The following is a 25,421-nucleotide window of genomic DNA, read 5'->3' on the forward strand; positions in this document are numbered from 1 at the left end:
TGGAGTTTTTCAGAACAAATGTTTATTTAATAATTAAGGGCAAACAAAAACATTAAAGCATAGGAATACATCAACTGAATACAAGTTGTCTTGTTTGGTCTGAAATCTTGAAAAAGTTAATCTAACTACTTACCTGAGGTAGATTTAGGTTGGCACTGCTTCAAGGGAACCTCCGTCCATCCCAGAAGTTACCTTCTAGTTTTGGTTACAGGCTCCCAAGTGGTCCTCTCCAACCTCAGGTTATGCTATATGAATAATACCAACACCTTTTTCTCCCATGGTTAAAAGCCTTCAGCCTTGTTTCATACCCTCATAGTTCTCTGTTTGAGGGATGGTCCATCATTAATTTACTTAAAAACTAGAGACAACTACCAGTAAGATCAGTTGAAAGAAGGGTCAAGTCATTGCCCTGTTAATGATACCAACTTTGACCCCTTCTCCATGTTCTCTCTAATGACTAACAAGTAGCCGTAAGGACTACTTTTCATCACCACCATGCCTCACACCCAATACTATTTTAAGTATACTACAAATGTCAAACATATACTAGTGATAGGCATGATTTTCACCAAAGAGAAAAAAATACATCTTGTGTGTCTTATACTGGGCAACTTTTTATGATACAAGAGCTATTTCTAAATATTACAAAAACATGTCAGATCAAATAAACTTCCAGGATCTTTTTCTAAAAGAAAAAAAATACCCTAGAATCCTTATTATCACTATGAGCTATATTCACTGGCCCTAATATTATCATGATCATCAACCAGTCATTAGGATCAAAGCTTAGAGCCATACACAAGGTAGCAGTGTAGCAGTTCGCCAACTCCATGAATCCAAATGGCAATACTCTCTGAAGCTCAGGGATCTGCTAGGACAAATCAAACTAAAATCAGAGGATTTGGACTAGCAACAAAGTATCTATTCACTAGTCTACAAAGTCCCAAATACTATAGGAATCTGAAGTATTGGTATTACACATCTTTGAATCTGAGGGAAGAAAAAAACTGAGATGTGACCACCGATAGATCTCTAGATTAATTATAGTATTTCTAGAGAACATTAAAGACAATCCTAATTATACTTTTAAATTGGAAACAAGTACTTATCCTTAAGCCTCTGATGAATCTGCCAACTACTTTTCCCTTCTAGTATTTAGAATTCTGCATTCCATGCCATATACCTTATAATGTGGTGATTGCAATCCTTTCCCTGGGATTAAAAGGTATTTTCTCTTTCCTTGGCAGAACTGAAATAAATGAAAGACGTATCATTATGGGTCTTGATTTGCTATAAACAGCAGGATAATGGAGTGAAAAGAACACTAGGTTTGGAGTTAGGATACTCAAAATAAAAAAAGCCTTACTCTTATATTAATAATGCATCATTATGCATTTTTTACTCTATGCCTACTCAGGCTTAAACTTTTCTTTCAGTTTTCCTGTAGCCATTTTACTAGGAGCTGACTGTGGGTAGCTATTGCTGAAAGAGATGATAAGTGAAGTCACAAAAATATGGACACTAAAACCATCATAATCATTATATGAAATTTGCACTTTGAGTTAAAAAGAAATGAATTTCTAAACTTGAAATTTCAAATACCAGTAATAACTTGAAAGATATTTTAGGGGAAAAAACTTTTGAGAGTATGCCTCAACTGACACTAAGTAAAAAGCTGAGTATGCTGTTTCTTTATCAGATTGGTCCTGCAAAGGGAAAACTATTGGGAGAGTTTTGATCTAGGATAGCTACTCCCTAGCTTCTTAAGTTCATTTCACTGCCAGCAAAAGGCTGCCATGTTACTATCAACACTCTAGTCCCATCCTAGACAAGCATAAAAATATCAACCAAGGCAAAGTCAATATACTCCTTTCCCCCAACAGTAACACATGCCACACCTTCTATCATAAGGTTACAGTCCTTTCCTTTATTGGATTTCTGAATTTTTTAAAAAGTAAAATAAAGCAATCATTAAGTAGTTCAGATAAAAGAAAAGCGTCTTTACCTGAGTTACCCATCAGGTCTACTCTGACCCGCCCTAGCTTCTCCCAGAACAAGCTTCTGGGTATCTAAAAAACTATTTTCATACTGATTTCATGTAAAGTCCTCTCTACCATATGAGTCAACTAACTATGAGAACAGTCTTCTCATACATATTATATGTACATAGATTCTCACCCACAATTAAATCTCTCACTGCAGAACAGGTTTTTTGGGGCCTGATAAGACAGGAGCTTCTACCAAAGGTTTTCTCAGACTCAAGGTAAGTATGGGTTTTTTCACCTATGTGAGTTCCCTGATGTACCACAGGAGTTGATCATTGACAAGCACTCTTCATTCAGACACTTGCAGTCTTTCCTCAGATTGGGTTTTTTTTTTTTTGGGTGCAAACCCAAGTAAGGCTCTCCAATGAATGCTTTTGCCATACTTAAGACAAATATACAATTTTTCACCAGTATGGCTTCTCTGATGGGTAAGTCAGAGTTTTGTTAGAAGCTTTTTTCACACTTGCTGGGGCTTCTCCCCAGGGTGGGTTTTCTGAGGTCCAATGAGATGTTCATACTGTCTGCAGCACAACTGACACTGAAGGCATTTAAAAAGTTGTTCTCCGGTATGAATTCTCTTACAACGAGAAGGGCTGAGCATTAGTAGAAAGCTCTCTCACACTCAGTGCATTTCTAAGGTTTCCCACTTGTATGAATCCTCTTGTGGGTGATCAAATTTGAGCTCAGATGGTAAGTTTTCAAAAACTCTGGGCATCTGTAGATTTCTCATTGGAGTGAGGATGAGGTGTTCTGTTAGGGAAGCTCTCTGGGCAAAGAATTTCTCATATTTCCAATTGCAGGCTCTCTGGTCCCCACTGAATTCTGAGCTCTGAGCAAAGTCTGAGATTTGTCCTCATCTTAATGAGTTCTCTGATACATAAATAATTTTTAATATTGGTATTACAGCTTCTCGCCTGGTCAAGACATCTGTGAGGCTTCTGACGCATGGGGAGGGCTAAGCTCAAGACCTTTTTCACTCACATTACAGACAAACGGTTTTTCACCAATGTGTACTGTCTGATGTTGAAGAAGGGCTGAGCTCTGGTGGAAGCTTTTATCACATACAGTGTATTTATAGTGTAGCTCCTCTGTTTGAGTTCTCATTTTCTGTTGGGCAACAAAGTCCATTCCTAGGAGGAAGCCACTCTCACACGCAGACCACTGATGTGGTTTCTCTTCCATGTGAATTCTCTGATGTACAATAAGATCTGAGCTACAGTTAAAACTTTTTTCATATTCAAGGCATTTAAAAGTGTGAGTGTGAGTTGCCTGGTGCCTAATTAGGTTGGCACTCCGAGTAAAACTTCTCATACATTCCAGGCATTTATACGGCTTCTCACCTGTGTGGACTCTCTGGTGCACGATAAGGTCTGATTTCTGGCCAAAGCATTTTTCACAGGCACTACACTTATAGGGCTTCTCCCCAGTATGAACTCTTTTATGTACAATGAAGGCTGAACGGTGTCGGTAACTTTTCTCACACTTATTACATTTGTAGGGCCTTTCCCCAGTGTGAGTTCTCTGGTGGCTAATAAGATCTGATTTCCCACTAAAAGCTTTTTCACACTCGAGACACTTAAATGGTTTCTCACCTGTGTGAGTTCTTCGATGCCTTATGAGGTTTGTACTTCTACTGAAGCATTTGTCACACTCACTACATAGATACGGTTTCTCGCCAGTATGGCTTCGCTGGTGGACAAGCAGATCAGAACTCTGACCAAAATTCTTGCCACAAATGTCACATGTATAGAATTTTTTACCTGCATGTGTTCTCTGATGTCCTGAAAGCGCTAAGTGATGCCAAAAGCTCTTCTCACATTTGCTACATTTATAAGGTTTCTCGTAATTGTGGATCCTCTGGTGTGAAGTAAGATCTGAGCTTTGGACAAAGGTTTTCTCACACATATCACATTTATAAGGTTTCTCCCCAGTATGGGTTCTCTCACACATAATAAGAGCTAAGTTTTCACAGAAGTTTTGCTTGCATTCAAGGCACTGGTATATATGACCATCTATCTGAATAATCTCATGCACATGAATAAAAATCTTTTTACCCTTCCGAGGGCATACATTATATATTTTCCTTTTTTGAGTTCTCTGATTACATTTCTCTTCTGAAGTGTACATTTTCTATGGCTCTCTCCTAGGGAGTTTTCCGCTGGTCTTCTTGACCCATCGTTGCCCTCACAGTCATTTTCTGGATAAGAACTTGGAAGATACATCTGTTTCAGGCCTTTCAATCATGAGCCTCTACAAGTTTCCAGCATCATATATGTTAATTCCTTACTTGGTATTTCCAACCCTGTGAGACAAAGTAGAAATATTATTTATATTCCTATGACTAAGAAAAAAATTCTCAAAATTAAAATCACTGCAGAAAAGACAAACTCTGTATCAGAGTCCCTAAGTCTTCTAGGTTTTATATGGCTTGAAATCAGTTATTTACTTTTACTCTTTGCTAATATAAAACTGATCAGCAATACATATGGGAAACTGCAAGTAAGAACTCTTTCCTCTATGAATCTGGGTAATTTTAAAACAAGAGCTCTTCATCTTTCCTTGCTTCAGTTGAGAAATCAAGACAAGACTAATAATTATTATGCCTGCTCACGAAGAAAGCAAATCAAAAGGGACCATGAATGAGTATCTCTGGAGTCCTTTCTGGAGAAAGCTTGGAAGAAAGTAGTTAATGATCATTAGAATTCCCAGTGACCAGAGAGAAAAGTAAGGTTTCTATGACTCTAATTCGTAGTGGTGATATTAGGCAAGTTTCTTAACCACTGTATGCCTTGTTTCCTCATCCGTAAAGTGGATTAATAATAGAAACTACCTTACATGGTTCCGTGGAATATTAAATCGCTATGAATCTCCCGGTAAGCCCTCTGTTTTGGCTCTTACTATCACTGTTATTATGACAAAGGGGCTTAAGATTCTGCTTTGATATGATTATATAAGCACATAACTTGCTCAAAAAGAAAAATCCTGACTGATTATAGATATAAGTCTAGGCTTGGAACATAGATTTTATAACAGGCTTTTCTTTACATGGTGAAAAGTTGTAAAAAAAAGTTTTTTCCTCCTCATTCTGTGGTTTAGAGGTATGTACACATACAGAAACACCTAAAGGATCAAGTATCTTAAAAAAAAGTTAGGTTGATACAAGAGAGTTCAGAGGGAGTAATAAGTCAATGCATTTATCAATTACCAAAAATAGACTAAAGAACAGAAATAAAAGGAAGAAAAAAAGCCATTTTCCATATCCTTCACACTTAACTCTCTTCAGTGATCTTTTCATGTTTGACCCTCCCTCATACATTCAGACCCCCCGTCCGTCACCTAAAGGGTATAACCTGATAATTTTGCTTCCTATTTTACCAAGAAAATGGAAGCAAGCAAGCAAAACAACAACACATACACAAAAACCAAAATCCTTTCCACATGCCCCCACCACATCAACCAACCTCTTGTAAGTGTGGTCACGTACTGCATCTTTCCTTCAGCTACCATGGATGACAAACTTCCTTGCTCAATCTAAGGATAGCCTTTCCATCTGTATACCCCCTTTGTTCACAAGGACATCACTCTAGCAATTCCACCCTCCTTCTCCTGCATTATCTATTTATTCCTTCCTATTGGACCATTCCAATATTATTTCTCTTCTCAAAAACAAAAGCACAATCAACAAGAAAAACCTCTCAACTGCCTCACACTCAGGCTGTTGTCCCATTTCTCTGTTCCTCTCCGCAGTAAAACGCTTTGAAATAAATAAACCTGTTCATTGTCTCCAATTTCTGTCTTCCAAGGTTTCTGGAACATACTCCAATTAAACAATCAACCCTCACTACTCCACCAAAACTGCTTCTGTTAGAAACCTACAAGCTCTTAAGAAATCTGACTCCTAGTTACTACTCTGATCCATTTCTCTGCTCTTCCTCTACTTACTCATTGCACTCCAGTCACCCTGAGTCTTTGCTGTTGTTCAAACAAGCCAGACTCACTCCCATTTCAGGGTCTTTATCCTTGATATCTCTTCCTGGCTGAAGGGCTCTTCCTCCAGGAATCTTCAAGGCTCTCTCTCTCACCTCATTCACATCTTTGCTCAACAGGCATATTTTCAGTGAAGTCATTTCCAACCACCCTATTCTAAACTGTACCACACCTCCGTCCCAGCTGACTCACAAAAACAACACTCCTCTCCTTTCCTATTTTGTTTTTCTCCATAGAATGTAAACTCCTAAAAGATAGGGATTTTTGGCTCACTTCATTCACTATTGTTTCCCCAGCACTTAGAAAAGTGCCTGGCACAGAGTAGGTACTCAAACCTAGAAGAGGAGTTCTTACTTGGCATCCACAGACTCCCAGGTAATTTATGAAAACTTTGACTGCAAAATGTACAGTATATGTGCACTTCTCTGGGGAGAAGGTACACGGTTTCTTAAATTATCAAAAAGGTCCAGTATCCAAGAAACTAGATATTAGATTGGAGCCTATTTGTAAAGGAAATGATATTAAAGCTCACTGAATACAGCAAATTAGTAAGTGTAATGGACCAGAACACAAAGGAACATGTGCACTCAGAGAAAACAGGAAGTCAAAAGGATCCAAAACACATGGTACTAACATGGTTACCTCTGGGTAATGAGATGATACATAACATTCTGTTTCATCAATTTGTTAACAACAGTTTTCTAATTTCCATTCAGCAATTTGTGTGCTTTCCTTGCGAAAGGCACAGAGGCTGCTACTTTTACTTAATTTTATTGTAGTAAGTAAAAGTTATTTATAAATATAAAAAGATATACCAAGATTTCAAATGTCAACTCAGAACTGTTCTAAAACTTAAAGGGATAGGAGAAAGAACTGAATGAGGTGCGAGTAGTGCAATTTCTTCAGAGTCAAAACACAGATCCACAAGAAATGTAGTATTGTGACCACCGCGGGACATAATGGGAGAAAAATGCACTGCAAGGCTAACAAGAATAGGGAAGTCAAAACTGAAGTAGACAAGCTAAACAAAACAGACATGTTTATGCTAAATACAGTGATTAAAATCCTACATTTCAAATATGTGGGGGAAAGAGAGATCAGACTGTTACTGTGTCTATGTAGAAAAAGGAAGACATAAGAAACTCCATTTTGATCTGTACTCAGAAAAATTCTTCTGCCTTGAGGTGCTGTTAATCTGTAACTCTGGCCCCAACCCTGTGCTCGCAGAAACATGTGCAGTATTGACTCAAGGTTTAATGGATTTAGGGCTGTGCAGGATGTGCCTTGGTAAAAATGTGTTTGCAAGCAGTATGCTTGGTAAAAGTCATTGCTATTCTCCAGTCTCAAGTACCCAGGGACACAATGCACTGTGGAAGGCCGCAGGGACCTCTGCCCAAGAAAGCCTGGGTATTGTCCAAGATTTCCCCTCACTGAGACAGCCTGAGATATGGCCTCGTGGGAAGGGAAAGATCTTACCGTCCCCCAGCCCGACACCCGTAAAGGGTCTGTGCTGAGGAGGATTAGTGAAAGAAGAAGGCCTCTTTGCAGTTTAGATAAGAGGAAGGCATCTGTCTCCTGCTCATCCCTGGGAATGGAATGTCTCAGTGTAAAACCCGATTGTACATTCTATTTACTTGGATAGGAGAAAACCGCCTTATGGCTGGAGGTGAGACATGCTGGAAGCAATACTGCTTTTCACTGCACTGAGATGTTTGTGTAAAGTCAAACATAAATCTGGCCTATGTGCACATCCAGGCACAGCACCTTTCCTTAAACTTATTTATGACACAGAGTCCTTTGCTCACGTTTTCCTGCTGACCCTCTCCCCACCATTACCCTATAGTCCTGCCACATCCCCCTCACCAAGATAGTGGGAGAGTGATCAATAAATACTGAGGGAACTCAGATACCAGTGCTGGTGCAGGTCCTCACTTGCTGAGCGCCGGTCCCCTGGGCCCACTTTTCTTCCTCTATATTTTGTCTCTGTCTTTGTCTCTCTTTGTCTTCTTTTCTCAGTCTCTCGTCTCCACCTTGCAAGAAATACCCACAGGACCTTGTGAGAAATACCCATAGGTGTGGAGGGGTAGGCCCCCTTCAGAAATATTTGAGCATATCTCCATGATCTATGAACTGTCCTAGAAATTACTTTTTTTTGGTCCAAATTACATCTTTCAGGTGACTTTCACGGTATCACAGAACTCCTTAGACTACAAGACCAGAGTATATTCTGTCACCATCATAATCTCAATCCTCAAAGCCTAACGTATCACAAGCATTACTCCTATTTTCTTTTATTAAATTGAGTTTACAGAGCTAAATGGCAAGTATCTGTTTTTGCCTTATAGTCAAAGGAAGTGAGCAAAGGACTTATACTGGGGCTGGATTCCAGATCTACTCCACCTATCACCTGCCCCATCTCAGTTTATGGCAAGTTAATCCTTTATTTCCTCAGGCTAAAACCTTGAAGTCATCCTGCACTCTTCTTTCTCACACCTCACAATCAAGCCATCAGCAAATTTGTTGGCTCCATTTCAAAACACATCCAGAGTCTAACCACTTCTCACCAGCTTCTGTTGTTACATTCCAGTCCAAACCACTCTTATTTCTTACTTTCACAACAGCCCAAGAGGCCCACTTGAGCTGCCCTGCTAGCCTGTCACTGCCTCTCTGACACCCTTTTATATTATTCTTCTCTTTGCATGTTCTAATCCAGCCGCAATGGCTTCCTAGCTGTTCCTCATCCAAACATACTACCCTTAGGGCCTTTGCCCTTTCTTTCTTCTGCCTACAGCTTTCTTCCTCCAGATGTGTGTATGAATTTCTCTTAATTCCTTCAAAGACTATTTTTTCAGATGTCAATTCTGAGGAAGGCCTTTCCTAACCACTCTGTTTAAAGTTGTGAATAGTCTTCATGCCCCAGCATTCACTATTCCCCTTTTCTGCTTTACTTTTCTTCATGGCACTTAAAACCTTCTAACATACTATATAATTCACTTTATTCAGTTTATTGTCTATTGCTAAAATAAGACAAGGATGTCTGTTTTGTTTGATGATCTTTCCTTACCATATAAAGTAATGCCAGGTATAAAGTTGGTGCTTAATAAGCATCTGCTGAGTACATGTATGAATTCTCATTGAAATTCTACTTCTCTCCTTGTCTGATAAAAGGACTGAATGTCACAAAGAATGGGAGGTACTCTGATGAGATGGAGTCTGGGAAAGAGAAGGGATACTTCAAAATACTGAAGTAACTGTAGCTTACCAAGAATCCAGATGGAAGAAAACATACATTCCTGATCCTGACAATTTGACTTCTCAAAGAAGATAGCATTCTGTAAAACACAAAGACAAGGATAAAAAGCCATAAATGAGAGAATTTAGCACTAGATCATTTACACTCAAAGGATTTAACAATGGGTAAACTACAGTTAAAAAGAACAGATGGGTTTTCTTATCTAATCCCTTAAATTCAATTCTGTAGAGTCTTAAATCATCCCATATGACTCTTTAGAGAAAAGGACAATACAGAATCTATAACCCATCTGCACAATCTATAGCTTCCTTTGCAACTATAACAACATTGAAGGAAAGGGCTCCTAACACTAAATCTTGGTGGTATCTTGAAAACACGAAGGCATTATCTTCCCCACAGGAACTGAGGCTGTCCTGATCCAAAGTGTAATAGGGACTACAAAGTATTTTTGGGATTATAACAAAATTACCACCTTACCACCACTGCAACCCACGTAATCATCACAATTTTGGTTATTCAAAATTTATAACACCCTAAGCTGATTTATATTTCAACCACAAACAACCCAAGAGGTGGTCAATTAGGGGCACAAAAAGAAGTTAGAGAGTCCACACTTAACCACTGATGTCTTTCTCTAGAAGTTTTAACCTGCCTTATCCTTAGGTTAATGGGACTTTCAGTTCCCTCAACAACCTTCCTGCTACTGAGGATCAGAAGCAAAAATGGAACTACTTGGACCCAGGCAACATATAGGGCCATACAGCTGAGGCTCTCTATGACACTTAGCTTATAGCTGCTAGTATTAAAATGACATGTTTTATGGCTCTAGTTCCAGGTAAGATGGAGTAAATATATATCACAGATGTCATCCCATTGAATCCAACTATGAAGTCTGGACAGAATGTATGGCCCAGTTATTTGACAACTCCAAAAAGCACATAGCATGCAAGTCAGGAAAGAGCAGAATTTTAAATGCCACTCAACCAGCAGTGATTTTATTTCTTTTTTTTTCCCCCTTTTGGTCCTCTTCAGTATGGGGCCTAAACTCAGTGTAGCCCTAAATACAGAAGTGAGGGAAGTTGTAAAACGTAATTGTCAACTGAGACTTTTCGGAAAACCTGTAAGTTTTCACACCATTTATTTATTTATTTATTTATTTTTATTTTAAGTTCCAGGGTACCTGTGAGGGATGTGCAGTTTTGTTACATAGGTAAACGTGTGCCTATGTAAACATGTGCTGTACCTATCAACCCATCACCTAGTTATTAAGCCCACCATGCATTAGCTATTTTTCCTGATGTTCTCCCTCCCCCCGCACCTTGCTACAGTCCCAGTGTGTGTTGTTCCCCTCCCTGTGTCTATCTGTTCACACTGTTCAGCTCCCACTTATAAGTGAGAACATGCAGTGTTTGCACGCCAATTATTTAAAATTGGCCATGGAAGTCAGTGGACAGAAAACTGACTTAAATATGAAAAAAAAAGGAAAATATCTCTAGAGGAAATATAAAGAATGTGGTAATAAAACACAGTCAGAGGGGATAACAGTGGGTACAGAAATCCAAATCTCTCAACACATCCTTTAAAAGTAGTAAGAATAAGAAGAACAAATGTACTATACAAAGCCCCCACTGTCACCAAATCCCATATAGCTGTCTCTCACATTCTAGCCATAAGCTATCAAGGACAGCAAGGACAATCTGAGAATGAGAGGTAAAGAGAAGAGAGCTAGCAGTGGGCAAGACTGACCTAAAATTCATTGCCAGAAAGAGAAACCCACTCTGAGTACAAAAAACTTTATCACAGTAAGTATGTATAGAGAAAAAAAAAAGCCATTTAGGGTTCAATACGATCTGCAGTTTCTGGTATACACTGGGAGTCTGTGACCATATCCCCCACAAATAAGGTGGGATTACTATATTGTATTTATGGCAGGTGAGAATTAAAGTACACTACTAAACTAAAAAACCATCTGAAGCTGAAATGGCCTTTCAGAAAAGAAAAATTTTAGAAACCCTTAAAAACCAAATAATTAAAGGTTAAATATAAAAATTTATTTTTTTAATGAACTAAAGGCATTAAAAAAGATCTAAGTATGCTCGGGTGCGGTGGCTCACGCCTGTAATCCCAGCACTTTGGGAGACCGAGGCAGGCGGATCATATGAGGTCGGGAGTTCGAGACCAGCCTGACCAACATGGAGAAACCCTGTCTCTACTAAAAATACAAAATTAGCCGGGTGTGGTGGCACATGCCTGTAATCCCAGCTACTTGGGAGGCTGAGGCAGGAGAATCACTTGAACCCAGGAGGTGGAGGTTGCGGTGAGCCAAGATCAGGCCATTGCACTCCAGCCTGGGCAACAAGAGCGAAACTCTGCCTCAAAATAAATAAATAAATAAATAAATAAATAAATAAATAAATAAATAAATCTAAGTACAAAAGTAGCTAATATAACAAAAATCAAACATTCAAAACAGAAAGTCATGAAAGAGCTATGAAAACCTATCGTAGAAAAAAAATGTAACAAAATACAGTTATAACAAATAATATGACATTGTTAAAACCAAACATCAACTATATCAATAAATATAAATGAGCTTAACACACCTATTAAAATAAAGAGATTTTCATTTTGGCTCACAAGCAAGACCTAACTATATGCTAAATACAAGAGACACCTAAAGCAAAGTGATTCAGGCAGGCTAAAAATAAGGAGGTGGGAAAAGGAACACTAGGCAAACAGAAACAATAAAAGTAGGGCTTTTGATCCTGGTATCAGGCAAAGTAGAGTTCAAGCCAAAAGCATTAAACATAATAATACTTTCTAAATTACACTAAAGTCATGGTTATCTATGTATCACATTACACAGCAGGCACATTTACAAAGGAAAAACAGAGAAACAGATACAAAGAAACAGAGATAAAAATATTAATAATAGGAAAGCTTAATATACCACTCTCAATAAAAGACATACAAACTGGACCAAGAAGTAATGATGCAGAAGGTCTAAATAACCTAATTAATAAGTAAATCTTATTTATATTAAACCGTATGTCCTGATAAGTACACATTCTTTTTAAGAACACATGAATCATCCACAAAAATCTGTCATATATTATGTAATAAAGGAAGCATCATTATCGTAAAGAAACATTACAAGAAACAATCTGCAACAAAACTAGAAATTTATTAAAATATCAAGTGACCAAAGGTCCTTTCAAATGGGGGGAAAATAAACTGTTAAAAAAACTATTCAGTAAAAGGGCCAATGAAAAAGTTAACAAAATTTTTAAGTATTCATAATTGAAAATATTATATATTACAATCTATGGGATAAATTTAAACCAGTTCATGCCTATATTTCTTTAATCAATAAAAACAGAAGAATTAAAATGAACAAGTTAAATTCTTAGATCAAAAGCTAAGAAAAAAATAAATTTCAATTGAGCCCAGGAGTTCAAGACCAGCCTGGGCAATATTAATGAGACCCAATTTCTATTTGAAATAAATAAGTAGGTATGGTAGCTCATACCTACAATCCCAGTGCTTTGGGAGGCCGAGGCAGTAGGATTGTTTGAACCCAGGAGTTCAAGACCAGCCTGGGCAACATAGCAAGATCCTGTCTCTATTTTGTTTTTTAATGGGAAAAAAAATCAAAATAAAAATAGATAAAAGGAGAAATCAATGAACTAGAGAACAAAAAGACAGTAAATCTAATGATAAATCAAAATCATACTTATTTTGTAAAACTTAAAGAAACAGATAAACCACTAGGTTACTTAACGGAAAAAAAGGGAGAAAGCACACATTTACAAAATAAGAAATAACAAGGAAGAATAACCACCGAACAGAAAAACACACATACATAAAACCACTTTGCAAATCTCTATATAAATATGATTAACTATAAAATAAGGGTTTCTTTATGAAACACAATTTATTAGAGTTGACTCCATTAAAGATATAAAGTCTTAAAACACCAATTTGCAGAGAATAAATAGAAAAAGTTATAAAGGAACCATTCCATAAAAAGCACTAGGCCCAGATTATTTCACAAAATAATTCTATAAATCTACACAGACCAAATAAATACAATGCTTCATACATATTTTCCAGAGCACCGAAAATGAAGAACAACTTCCTAATTCTTTTTGTGAAATAAGGATAGCACTGGTAACTAAACCTGATGAAGAGAGCATAAAAAAATTTTAATATCCAATATCGCTTTTTTTTTTTTTTTTTTAAAGAGTCGGGGTCTTGCTCTGATACCCGGGCTGGAGAGCAGTGGCACAATCATAGCCCACTGTAGCCTCAAGCTCCTAGGCTCAAGCAATTCTCCTGGCTCAGCCTCCTGAATAGCTGGGGTATAGGTACACACCACCATGCCTGGCTAACATTTTTTATGAATGTGAGAAATACTAACAAAAATCAATACCACATTAAGAAAATAATATACCATGACCAAGTGGAATTTTTGCAAAATTGGTTCAAAATTAGACTATCTTTCAATATGAGGAAATCCACTAAACATAATACCCCATATGAACAGACCTATGGAGAAAAATAATATATTATCTCCATAGATAGTGAAAGAACCTGCAACAGAAATCAACATCTATTCTGGATAAAAACACTCAAGAAAGTGGAAATTAATAGATACTTCCTTTTAATATGATAAAACATACATTCCTTCATCCAGTACCTTAAGTTGGAAAAACTACAATAATTTTTACTAAGATCAGGAACAAGGCAAGTATGGCCAATACTTCTCTTTTCAATCACTGACCTGGAAGTATTAATCAATGCAATTAGAAAAATCAATTAGAGGTGTGAAAGAAGTAAAACTATCTCTATTTGGAGGTGATTTAATAGTAGAATTAGAAAACCCTACAAAGGACCAATGCTAAAACTAACTCAAATGATAAAGGAATTCAGTATGGTAGCAGGATATAAACTTTGCCACACAGAAACCACCAGTTTTTTACATAAATATAAAGAATAACTAATTGGAACACACAATGATAGAGAACAACCTTTGTATAACAGCAGCAATATAAAACTACTTAGAAATAAATAAAACATAGCCATGCCAAATAAAGCATAGGAAAACCTTCTCCCTCCTGAGACCCAAAAATAGACTTGAATAAATGGAAGGACAGCCTTTGTTCTTGCATAGAACAATTCAACATTATGAAGATGTTCCCTCCTAAGATTTATAAACAATGCAATCTCAATAAAAATAACAAGCTTCTTTATGAAACTAGACTAAGGGGTGGCAAACTATAGCCCACAGGCCAATTCTGGCCTGCCACCTGTTTTTTTCAAATAAAATTTTACTGAAATAGGGTCATACTTATTCATTAATGTATTGAAAGGCAGAATTGAGTAGTCACAATAAAGACCAGATAGCCACCAAAGCCTAAATACAATACTTTCTGGCCCTTTACAGAAAAATCTCCAATGCCTAAGCTGTACAGTTGCTACTCAAGTTCACTTTGAAAAGACCAACAAGGACAGCCATGAAGCAATGAAAAGACAGACTACGAAGGGTAACTAAACCCATGAGACATTAAAATAAACTCTAAAGCTTCTAATATTAAAACAACAGAGTTCCAAAACACAATTAGATAAAGGGACAAATAGAAAAGGAAATCCAGAAATAAACACAAACACATATAGAAATTTAGTATACAATAAAGATGACATCTCAAATCACCAGGGCAAAAATGGACTTTTTAATAAATGATGGTAAAACATCAAGGTAGCCACATGAAAATAGGTACAATTTGGTCTACACTTCATACCACACACCAATATAAACTCCCAATTGGTTAGGGTTCTAAATGTATACATGGAAACGATAAGATACTACAAGAAAACTAAAGTAAATTCTACATTAATCTTAGGGTACCAAAAATTTTCTATCTGTAAGACTGATCATTTGACTAAAAATAAAAACTTTTTTTTTTAAAGTTTTCTTTTATATATACATACATATATATATGTGTGTGTGTGTATATATATATATATATATATATTTTTTTTTTTTTTTCTTTTTTTGGAGACTGAGTTTTGCTCTTGTTGCCCAGACTGGAGTGCAATGGCGTGATCTTGGCTCACCACAACCTCTGCCTCCTGAGTTCAAGTGATTCTCCTGCCTCAGCCTCCTGAGTAGCTGGGATTGCAGGCATGCACCACCATGCCTGGCTAATTCTGTATTTTTAGTAGAGATGGGGTCTCTCCATGTTGGTCAGGTTGATCTCGAACTCCCGACCTCAGGTGATCTGCCTGCCTCAGCCTCCCAAAGTGCTGGGATTACAGGCGTGCGCCACCGTGCCGGCCAAAAACATTTTATATATATAAAAAATGAACAAAGTCAACAGTCAATGGGCAAACTAAGAGAAAATATTTGTAACAATATTTGAGATACAGGGACAATATATCTAATATATAAAGATCTCTTAAAAATTGAGGTAAAACAACAAACATCTGATAGAAAAATAAGCAAAAGACAATTCTCACACACACAAAATATAAAAATGTCCCTTAAATATATGAGAAGCTGTTCAATCTCATAATTAGAGAAATGCAAATTAAAATAAGTGACATTACTAGGAACAGAGAGAAACTTCTTCAAGTTGATAAAGAACATCTACAAGAAAACCACTGCTAACATCATACTTAATGGTGAAAACTTAGAAGCTTTCAGCTAACATCAGGAACAAGGTAAGAATGTTCTCTCTCACCACTGCTTTTCAACATAATACTGGAATAGAGAGATAATGCTACAAGACAAGAAAAGGAAATAAAAGGTATAGAGATTAGGAAGGAAGAAATAAAACTGTCTTTGTAAGTGACATGACCATATATGTAAAAATCTGAAAAAATCATCAACAAAAAACTCCTGGGACTAAGAAGTGATTACAGTTAAGGTTGTACAATACAGGGTTAACATACAAATCAATTATTTTCCTCTATACCAGCAATGAACAAGTAAAATTTGAAATTAAAAACACAATACCATTTACATTAACTCTCTAAAAAATAAAACATCTTAAGTATAAATCTAACCAAATATGTTCATAATTTATGCAAAGAAAATTTGAAAACTCTAAGAAATAAAAAAGAGAACTAAATAAATGGACGGATATTCCACATCCATGGATAAGAAGATTCAATATTGTCAAATAGTCAGTTCTTCCCAACTTGTACTACAGATTCAACACAATCCCAGCAAATTATCTTGTGAATATTGACATACTGATACAAAGTTTATACGAAGAGGTAAAAGACCTAGATTAGCGATCATAATGCTGAAGGGCAGGAACGAAGTTGGAGGACTGATGCTACCTAACTTCAACACTTACTATACTATTTGAAGTTACAAGACTAAAGCTATAGTAATCAAGAAAGTGTGGTAATGGTGAAAAAACAGACAAATAGATAAATGGAACAGAATAGAGTCCAAAAATATACCCATATAAATAGAGTCAGTTGATCCATGATAAAGGAACAAAGGCAATAAATACAAGGCAGAAAAAGACAGTCTTTTCAACAAATGGTGCTGAAGTAACTAGACATTCACATGCAAAAAAAAAAAGAATAAGATTCTGTCATTTGCATCAACATAAATGAACTTGGAGGACATTATGTTAAGTGAAATAAGACAGACACAGAATGATGAATACCACATAACCTCACTTACATATGGAGTATAAAACAGTCTAACTGATAGAAACAGATGGTAAAATGGTGGTTACCAGAGGCTGAGACATAGCAGGGTTAGGAAGAAATTGGTCAAAGGATATAAAATTTCAGTTAAACAGGAGGAATAAGTTCTAGAGTTCTACTGTAGGTAAGTTCTAGAGTTCTACATCATGGCTAATAAAAATACATTGCATATTTGAAAACTGCTGAGAGTAGATTTTATGTTCTCACCACAAGAAATGGTATGTGAGGTAATATATGTTAAATAGCTTGATTTAGCCAGTCCACAATGTATACATATATTGAGACATCATGTTCTACATCATAAATACATACATACTTACTTCTCAATTAAAAAAAATTTACAAACCCCAAATGAATCAGATACCTAAGTATAAAACACAAAACTATAAAACTTCTAGAGGATAACATAGGAGAAAATCTAGATGAACTCGGGTATAGCAATGACTTTATATTTTTGGGATGGGTCTCGCTCTGTGTCCCAGGCTGGAGTGCAGTGGTGCGATCTCAACTTACTGCAACCTCCGCCTCCCAGGATCAAGTGGTCCTCCCACCTCAGCCTCCTGAGTAGCTGGGACCACAGGTGTGTGTCACTACTCCAAGCTAACTTTTTCTATTTTTGATAGAGACATGGGTTTTACCATGTTGCCCAGGCTGGTATTGAACTCCTGAGCTCAACTGATCTGCCTACCTTGGCCTCCCATAGTGCTAGGATTACAAGCGTGAGCCACCATGCCTGTGCTGGCAGTGACTTTTTAGATACAACAACAAAGGTATGATCCATGGAGGAAAATTGATTAGCTGGACTTCAAAATTAAAAATGTCTGCTCTATGAAATAAACTGTCTAGAGAATGAGAAGACAAGCCACAGACTGGGAGAAAATATTTGCAGAAGACACATCTGATTAAAGACTGTTATTCCAAACATTTAAAAATCTCCAAAATATAAAAAAATATACATATACCCTTAAAACTCAACAAGAAAACAAACCAGTTTAAAAAAACTGGCAAGTCAAGCCAGGCATGGTGGCTCATGCCTGCAATCCCAGCACTTTGGGAGGCTGAGGTGGGTGGATCACCTGAGGTCAGGAGTTCGAGATCAGCCTGGCCAACATAGTGAAACCCCGTCTCTACTAAAAATACAAAAACTTAGCTGAGCCTGGTGGCAGGAGCCTGTAATTCCAGCTACTAGGGAGGCTGAAGAAGGAGAATCACTTGAACCTGGGAGGCAGAGGTTGCAGTGAGCTGAGATCGCACCATTGCACTCCAGCCCGGGCAACAAGAGTGAAACTCCGTCTCAAAAAAAAAAAAAAATTGTAGATACCCCATAGAATGTACAACATAAAGAGTGAACCCTAATGTAACCTATGGAGTTTGGGTGGCAATGATGTATCAACTTAAGTTCACTGATTGTAAGAAATGTATCACTCTGTTGAAGAGATTAACAGCGGGGGATGCTGTGTGTGCTATGTGTGTGGTATGTGCATGTGTCAGGGTAAAGAGAGTGGTAGGGGATATATGGGTACTCTCTGTATTTTTTGCTCAATTTTGCTATGAACCTAACAGTTCTCTAAAAAATAAAGTCTATAAAAAATGAAATAATTTTTTAAATGTACATGAAATACCAGTTCTCACCAATTAAATCTGCATATATTAAAAGGCATGACAATGCATTTTGTTGTCAACACTGTAAGGAAACAGACACATTCATATGTTGCTGGAGGGAATGCAAACTGGTAAGTCTATAAAAAAAGAAATAATTTTTTAAAAGTACATGAAATACCAGTATCACCAATTAAATCAGTACACATTAAAAGGCATGACAATGCATTTTGCGGTCAACACTGTAAGGAAACAAACAAACTCATACGTTGCTGGAGGGAATGCATATGGGTACAATCTCGTCCGGAGGGGAATGTGGCAATATGTAACAAAACTAGATATACATTTACTTTTGACTCAGCAATCCCATTTCTAGAAATGGACTCTGAAGATTCACCTCCAATAACATGAAAATATAAAGCATAAAACTACTCATAGTAATGTTTGTAACAGGAAAATATTTAAAATAAATATCTGTATGTAAGAAAATGGTGAATAAACTATGGTACATACATCTACACATAATGGAGTACTATGCAACTGTAAAAGAGAATGAGGAAAATCTTTATCAACTGATGTGGAGTGATTTCCAGGATAAATTATAAATTTAAAAAAGCAAAGTGTAAAAAAGTATGTTGTATTTTATGTAAGAAAGTAAAAACAAAAAATTATATATGTAGTTCTCCACTTGCCCCAAAAAACAAGAAACTAATGAGATTGGTTATCATTACAAGGCAGATAAAAATGGAATTGATGGCACAGGGAAACAGAATTGGGTGGAGGAGAAGAGTCACATTTCTCTGAGAATATGAATACACAGCACACATATTTTTACTTTTAGAATTATGTTACATTTTACATACTCAATACATGAATGAACTAATGACCAAATAGTCAAGATGGAGGAGAAAAGCATAAAAACAAATGCGCCTGTGTTTCAAATAAATAACAACTACACAGAAGAGGAAAAAAAATAACTCTAACACAATATTGGGACTATGTATATTCAATCTAAAGATAAAAATAACTCGAATCAGTACAGATTTTCTCCCCTGTTGGGATAAGGGTACACTACTTAATGTGTATCCTAGGACTGAATAAATAAGTAAATATACTATGGATAATGTCACCTAGATTCCCCATTGTCAATGAAGAAGGCTACAAACAGAAAAGAGAAAGGCTAGAATGAACTCTGTAGTGTTTAACTGGAATTAGAAGTACCAGTATAAGTCAAGATTTTAAGGTTTATATAGAGAATAAAGAAATGTATATATGTGTGAAATTACGTGTGTTTATTTTTTTTTCCTAGTAATGTTTGCTGAGAAGTCATGGAAACAATAAAATCCTAGTAGTAATGAGTATACCAAGCATTCAGACATGGGTTTCTAAATACCATTCTCCACTGAAAAGAATCAAGACTCTTTGGAGAAATGGCTGTTTCCACGGTTTGGAAAGTATAAGATAAGCCTGGACCATCCTGATGTGTCAGAAAGTAAGGAAGTGCTCAAAAAGTGGTGCAATACGCCAGAAGGACCCACAATTCAGGATGGAAGGACTGCCACTGTACAAATCTGGAACAAGCAGAACATTGAAATAAGTAATAACAGTAATAAATTAGTCACACAATAAGAATCCATGAATTTGTACTCATTAAAAAAAAGTGTATAGAAGGGAAAGTTTTTTTGCATTAGAAAAGCAAACAAATATAGAAGAAATGATGGAATTAAAAATTTCACCATGTTCAATCAAAAGAAGAGTACAGTGCAAAAATCTACTGGATGAAAAATTTTATGAGAATCAAGATACTTACATAATCTGAAAATATCTCCCCACTAGATATTTAATAATTATAAATACAAAAAGAGTAACTTCACAGTATAGAAACCTGGAAGACACCACCTTAACCTAATGGTATCCTCAACTAAAGTGAACATGACCAGTAATGAGATAAAACATCATGTGCCTCCTAATATGATGCAAAGAGAAAAACATAACATCATTTCTGCAGTATCTTGCCAAAAATGTCTAAACTGAATCTGATCACAAGGGAACATCAGAAAAACCCAAACTGAGGGAAACTACCAAATAAATGGCCTAAATATTCAAAAAATGTCAAAGGTATGAAAGACAAAGTCTGAAGATATGTTCACAATAGGGACAACATTATAATTAAATTAAATGACTGATGCTGAATTAGATCTTGGTCCACAGAAAACATTTTTTTCTTTTTGTCTTAAACAACATGAGTGGAGCAATTGGCTAAGTTTGAATAAGGTCTGGAGATTAGATAATAGTACTTATTGTATGAATGTTAATTTCCTGACTCCAATAATGGTAATGATAATTTCTAGAGAATATCCTTGTTTTTAGGAAATATACAACTGAATATTTAGGACAGGCTTTCTCAATTAGGGTTCTAGAAAAGAAGTCCCCAAAGAAAATGTATTCGAATGACTGTTTTCTCAGTTCTCCTAGGGATGGCATGTAGCTAGCAGTACTGTACATGCATAGGAGAGCAGGATTCCATGGCTTGATTCTCTGTTTGAGAAGAGACACGTCTACAATTTATTCTCAAATGGCTCAGGGAAAAATCTATATATATATGTATATGTGTATTGCTATGCTTTGAATGTGTCCTCCAAAGTTAATGCATTGGAAACTTCATCCCCAATTCAATGATGTCGGGAAACAGATCCTAATGGGAGGTATGTAGGTAACAGGGGCACCACCCTCATAGACTAATGCCATTATTTCAGGAGTCGGTTCCTCATAAAAAGATGAGTTTGGTTCCTTTCTGAGCACTCTTGCTTGCTCTCACCCTCTCTTTGCCCTTTTGCCATGAAATGACACAGCAAGAAGGCTCTCACTAGATGCCAGCCCCCGTCTTGGACTTTCGAATCTCCAGAATCATGAGCCAATAAATTCCTGTTCATTACAAATTACTCAGTCTATGGTATTCTGTTATAGCAGCCCAAAACAGACTAAAATGTTTGTTTAATAGAGAGAGGCAAAATCATAAAGCAAATATGGTAAAATGTTAACATTTAGAGCATATGGGTGAAGGGTATACGGGATTTCTTTGTACCATTTTGCAATTTTTTGTATATCTGTACTTATTCAAAATTAAAAGGTATTTTATTTTGGTTTTCAAAAAACATGGTGGCTAAAGGTTGGTTTATTTTGGTGGTTGATACTGACAGTTTAAGCTCTGGATGCAGATTTTGGTTCAAATTCCCACTCTCCTCCTTTGTAGCTGTGAGAACTTGGGTTAGTAACTTAATTTCCTTCAACTTCAGTATTCTCTTTTTCCCTCACAGAGTTGCTATGAGAACAAAGACACTGCTGGTACTAAGCTCAATGCCTAGGTCTCAGTAGATGCTTAATAAATGGTAGATTCTATTATTTTCTTAATTCTACCTTCACATGCACAAAACCACTAACATGTATTAAGCCCATTTTCTATGCCTGATTCTTGTGCAAAGCCTTGTTCAAAACCCACTTGAAATAACTAATAAAACAATTTGGCCAGTTAATGATTAATATGAAGAATATGTAAAAACTAGAAAAAAATTATGGAGAAATATTAGAAGGAAAAGGAAGAATTCCAACTCAGAATCACAACTAAGTAAAGATATGCCGGGATACAGACAAATAGCTGTTATAAGATGGGGGGTTCATAAAAGGTTTTGTCTTTTAAAATTTGTATTATTGTTAAGCTCAAAAGGAGAATAGAGTGAAAATAAAGGATTCTTAGTTTTGTCACAGCCAGGCAAATCATTTACATTATTCCCTAAAGTTATCAGTCCAAGATGTCTTATTTGCCCTAAACAACCAATGAAGTGTGAGGCATTAAGAAGAAGAAGAAAAAAAACTGAATAAATAAGGAAATAATTTGCCTATTCATATCAAAGCTTTTTTTAGATGTCAACACCTAAAAAATAAGTCTGGGTGTCAAACCTCAAAACAGATCATAAGGCCGGGCGCAGTGGCTCATGCCTGTAATCCGAGCACTTCGGGAAGCCGAGGCTGGTGGATCACAAGGTCAGGAGATTGAGACCATCCTGGCTAACACGGTGAAACCCCGTCTCTACTAAAAAGTACAAAAAAATTAGCCAGGTGTGGTGGCGGGCGCCTGTAGTCCCAGCTACTTGGAAGGCTGAGGCAGAAGAATGGTGTGAACCCGGGAGGCAGAGCTTGCAGTGAGCTGAGATTGTGCCACTGCACTCCAGCCTGGATGACAGAGCAAAGACTCCGTCTCAAAAAAAAAAAAAAAAATCATTGACATTTCCCTAATTTAAAATACTGTTTTCTAGCACACTCAGAATAAAATCCAAAGTTTTTACTGCTCTACATAATGTGGCAACTCTGCGTTATCTTCAGCCTCACAGGCCATCTCCGAGCTTTTGCACTTGTTCCTTCTGCCTAGAACGCTCTTCCCCATGCAGCTTACTCCTTGATTGGACTCAAGTCTCTGCCTGAAGATCACTTCCTCAAAAAGCAGCATACCCTGACTACCTTATCTAAAATAGCCTGTGTTGCTTTATCACATTTTATTTCTCTCCACAGCACTTATCACCATTCAACTTTATGGTATACATTTTATATTTATTCGTTTGTCTTTTTACTAAAATATAACTTCTATTAGGGTTAGCACTTAGTCTTTTGCTTACTATAATATCCCTAGTACCTAGAGTACATTTGTTGAATAAATGAAAAGTGTGAACAAATACCAGAACAAAAAGGCAATCATTATCCTTGGACCCCCAGTAGCTGTATAACAGACTAGACCAGTAGCCCTGGCTGGTTCATCTAGCAAGCCCAAATACATCTTTCAAGTCTTAGCTCCAGGGAACCCTCCTTTAGGATGCTTCTCTTGCCCCATCCTAGGAAGAGACTAGTACTCTTTCCTGCCTAGGGTCGAAGTGAAAGGAATAAACTGGAACACAACAAAAGTCCAAGCAGACAGGCTAATTCATACAACTTGAGAGTTCATGGTTATCCTTAAAGGGTATATGGGACCAAGAGACAAAGTTAGTAAAGCATTATTTAAAAATTAGATGGTGTTTATAGGCCTTAGGCTTGGAAATTTCTCATTTATTTTTCATTGATTACATGGATTATCTCATTTAGTCCTCCCAAGGACCCTATAAGATAGGTATTAATACCAATGTTTGGATCTTATAGATGGAAAACCTGATGCTTAGGGCAGTTAGATAATCACCCAACAACTTACAAATAGTAAGTAGCAGAGCCAGGATTTCAATACCTATCTTCTGACTCCAGAGCCTGCCTAAGCATTAGGCATACTACCCTCTTTGTGCTACAAATCAATCAAAAAGCAATTACTGCAAGCCTAATGTGAATATGCATGCATGTTGAAAAGGAGTAGAAAATAGCCTTAAGTTGGTAGGATAGGGCTCAGTTTTATCACTCTGCTATCTTAGGAGCTAAGAAAGGGGCATTCTCTTTTTCCATATGTCTTCTCCCATACTTTCCTGTCTTTCACCCTGCCCCACCACACGCCCCCATCCACATTTATACAGAAACAGAGCCTGGTATACCACTTACCGTAACAAGAAAGACTCAAGACCATCTTCCTTTTGGTTTCAAAAGGTCTCTAGTTCAGAACTATTCACAACACTCAATTCTTGCCTCTCCTAGAGGAAAAATCAATAATGTAGACGATGACCTTGTGAAATGTATAATTCATAATTTTTCTAGAGCTGGCCTAGAAAACTGGTCCCATTTCCTCTCCATTCTAGTGAGCATCCTTCAACCATAGCTTACCTCTTCCCATCTTTGCTTACACTGTTTATCCTGCAGGAAGTACCTGCCACTGGTAGCCATCAGTTCCGACTAGCTCTAGACAAAATGTCAAGAATCTTTCTATTACTAACTGTAAGTTCATAACAAAGCCCTAAGCCTCGTTTTTCGTTTGTTTTTTCTCCTTCTGCTAATTGTTTTTGTTTGTATTATCTCAACTCCTAAGATCAAAGACCCATTCGTCTACCACTACAAACCCCAAAGTGCATGTGATAAGTGTATATAATATAAAGTTATCTGTAATTCCATTTTCCAAAAAGAAATGGTTATAGGAAGATTAAATAAACCAGATTTTTCTGCAGATAGATTCAACTGCAACATAACTAATTGCTGCACTGAAGATGAAGCGAAAAATCCATTCAAGCTCCTTTTTTTCCTCGATATATATGAAAGATTATATTGCTTTGAAAAGTGCCTTGCAGTGTTTACTATTATTATCTCTAGGAACTACCGTACTAAGGTTCTCTTCTTTCAACTTTTCATCGACCATCTTTCAGTCCTCCGTCCGCCGTCAGCGGGGACCAGACCATGCTCAGTATCCAGGAACAGGGGCTGCTCCCACTCGACTGTGGCCGTGGGTCTTGGGTCCCACCGCGCACCCATCCCACCCCTGGGCCCCGCAGGCCGCGCTTACCCTGGCAGCCGCCGGCGCCGCCCCTAGGCCTGGGGACAGCACTTCCGGTTACTCTCCGGACACTCGAATCTGGGCTTCCTGGCGGCCGCAGACTCTGCGATAGTAGATCTAAGGGCCAGGCTTCGGGAAGGAAAGAAAAGTGAACCCGGGACGGACAAGACCTACGAGCAACTCCCTTCGTGCGCCTAGACTAGAGGAGTTAGGGCCAGGCCGCCCACAGAGCGCTTTAACAGAGCGCTTCAAGGGCCCACAAGGCCGGCTACGCAAACCCTTTCAAGCTGGCTGGGAAGAGGCCGGCGCAGCCCCACCCCCGCAAGTCACATGATCACCCCTCTCCGGCCACTAGGGCGTT

General features: G+C 37.3%; 1 protein-coding gene across 4 annotated transcripts; it reads right to left on the reverse strand.

Annotated features, from left to right (window-relative positions):
* Positions 1–25,421, reverse strand: ZNF322 (zinc finger protein 322). 4 transcript variants are annotated; one of them, XM_055390496.1, is made up of 5 exons: positions 25,070–25,421; positions 24,181–24,269; positions 9,295–9,364; positions 7,943–8,062; positions 1–4,347 (listed from the first exon to the last, which is right to left on the reverse strand). In XM_055390496.1, the coding sequence occupies exon 5, from the start codon at positions 4,170–4,172 to the stop codon at positions 2,964–2,966; it is 1,209 nt and encodes a 402-aa protein (XP_055246471.1). In that variant the 5' UTR covers positions 4,173–4,347; positions 7,943–8,062; positions 9,295–9,364; positions 24,181–24,269; positions 25,070–25,421; the 3' UTR covers positions 1–2,963. The 4 variants fall into 4 exon arrangements, with proteins under 4 accessions (XP_055246471.1, XP_004043482.1, XP_018885704.1 ...); XM_004043434.2 differs by lacking the exon at positions 7,943–8,062 and having other exon boundaries at positions 25,070–25,405; XM_019030159.3 differs by lacking the exon at positions 24,181–24,269 and having other exon boundaries at positions 25,070–25,375.

The sequence above is a fragment of the Gorilla gorilla genome, chromosome 5, assembly GCF_029281585.2.
Source record: "Gorilla gorilla gorilla isolate KB3781 chromosome 5, NHGRI_mGorGor1-v2.1_pri, whole genome shotgun sequence".
Lineage (NCBI taxonomy): Eukaryota > Metazoa > Chordata > Mammalia > Primates > Hominidae > Gorilla > Gorilla gorilla.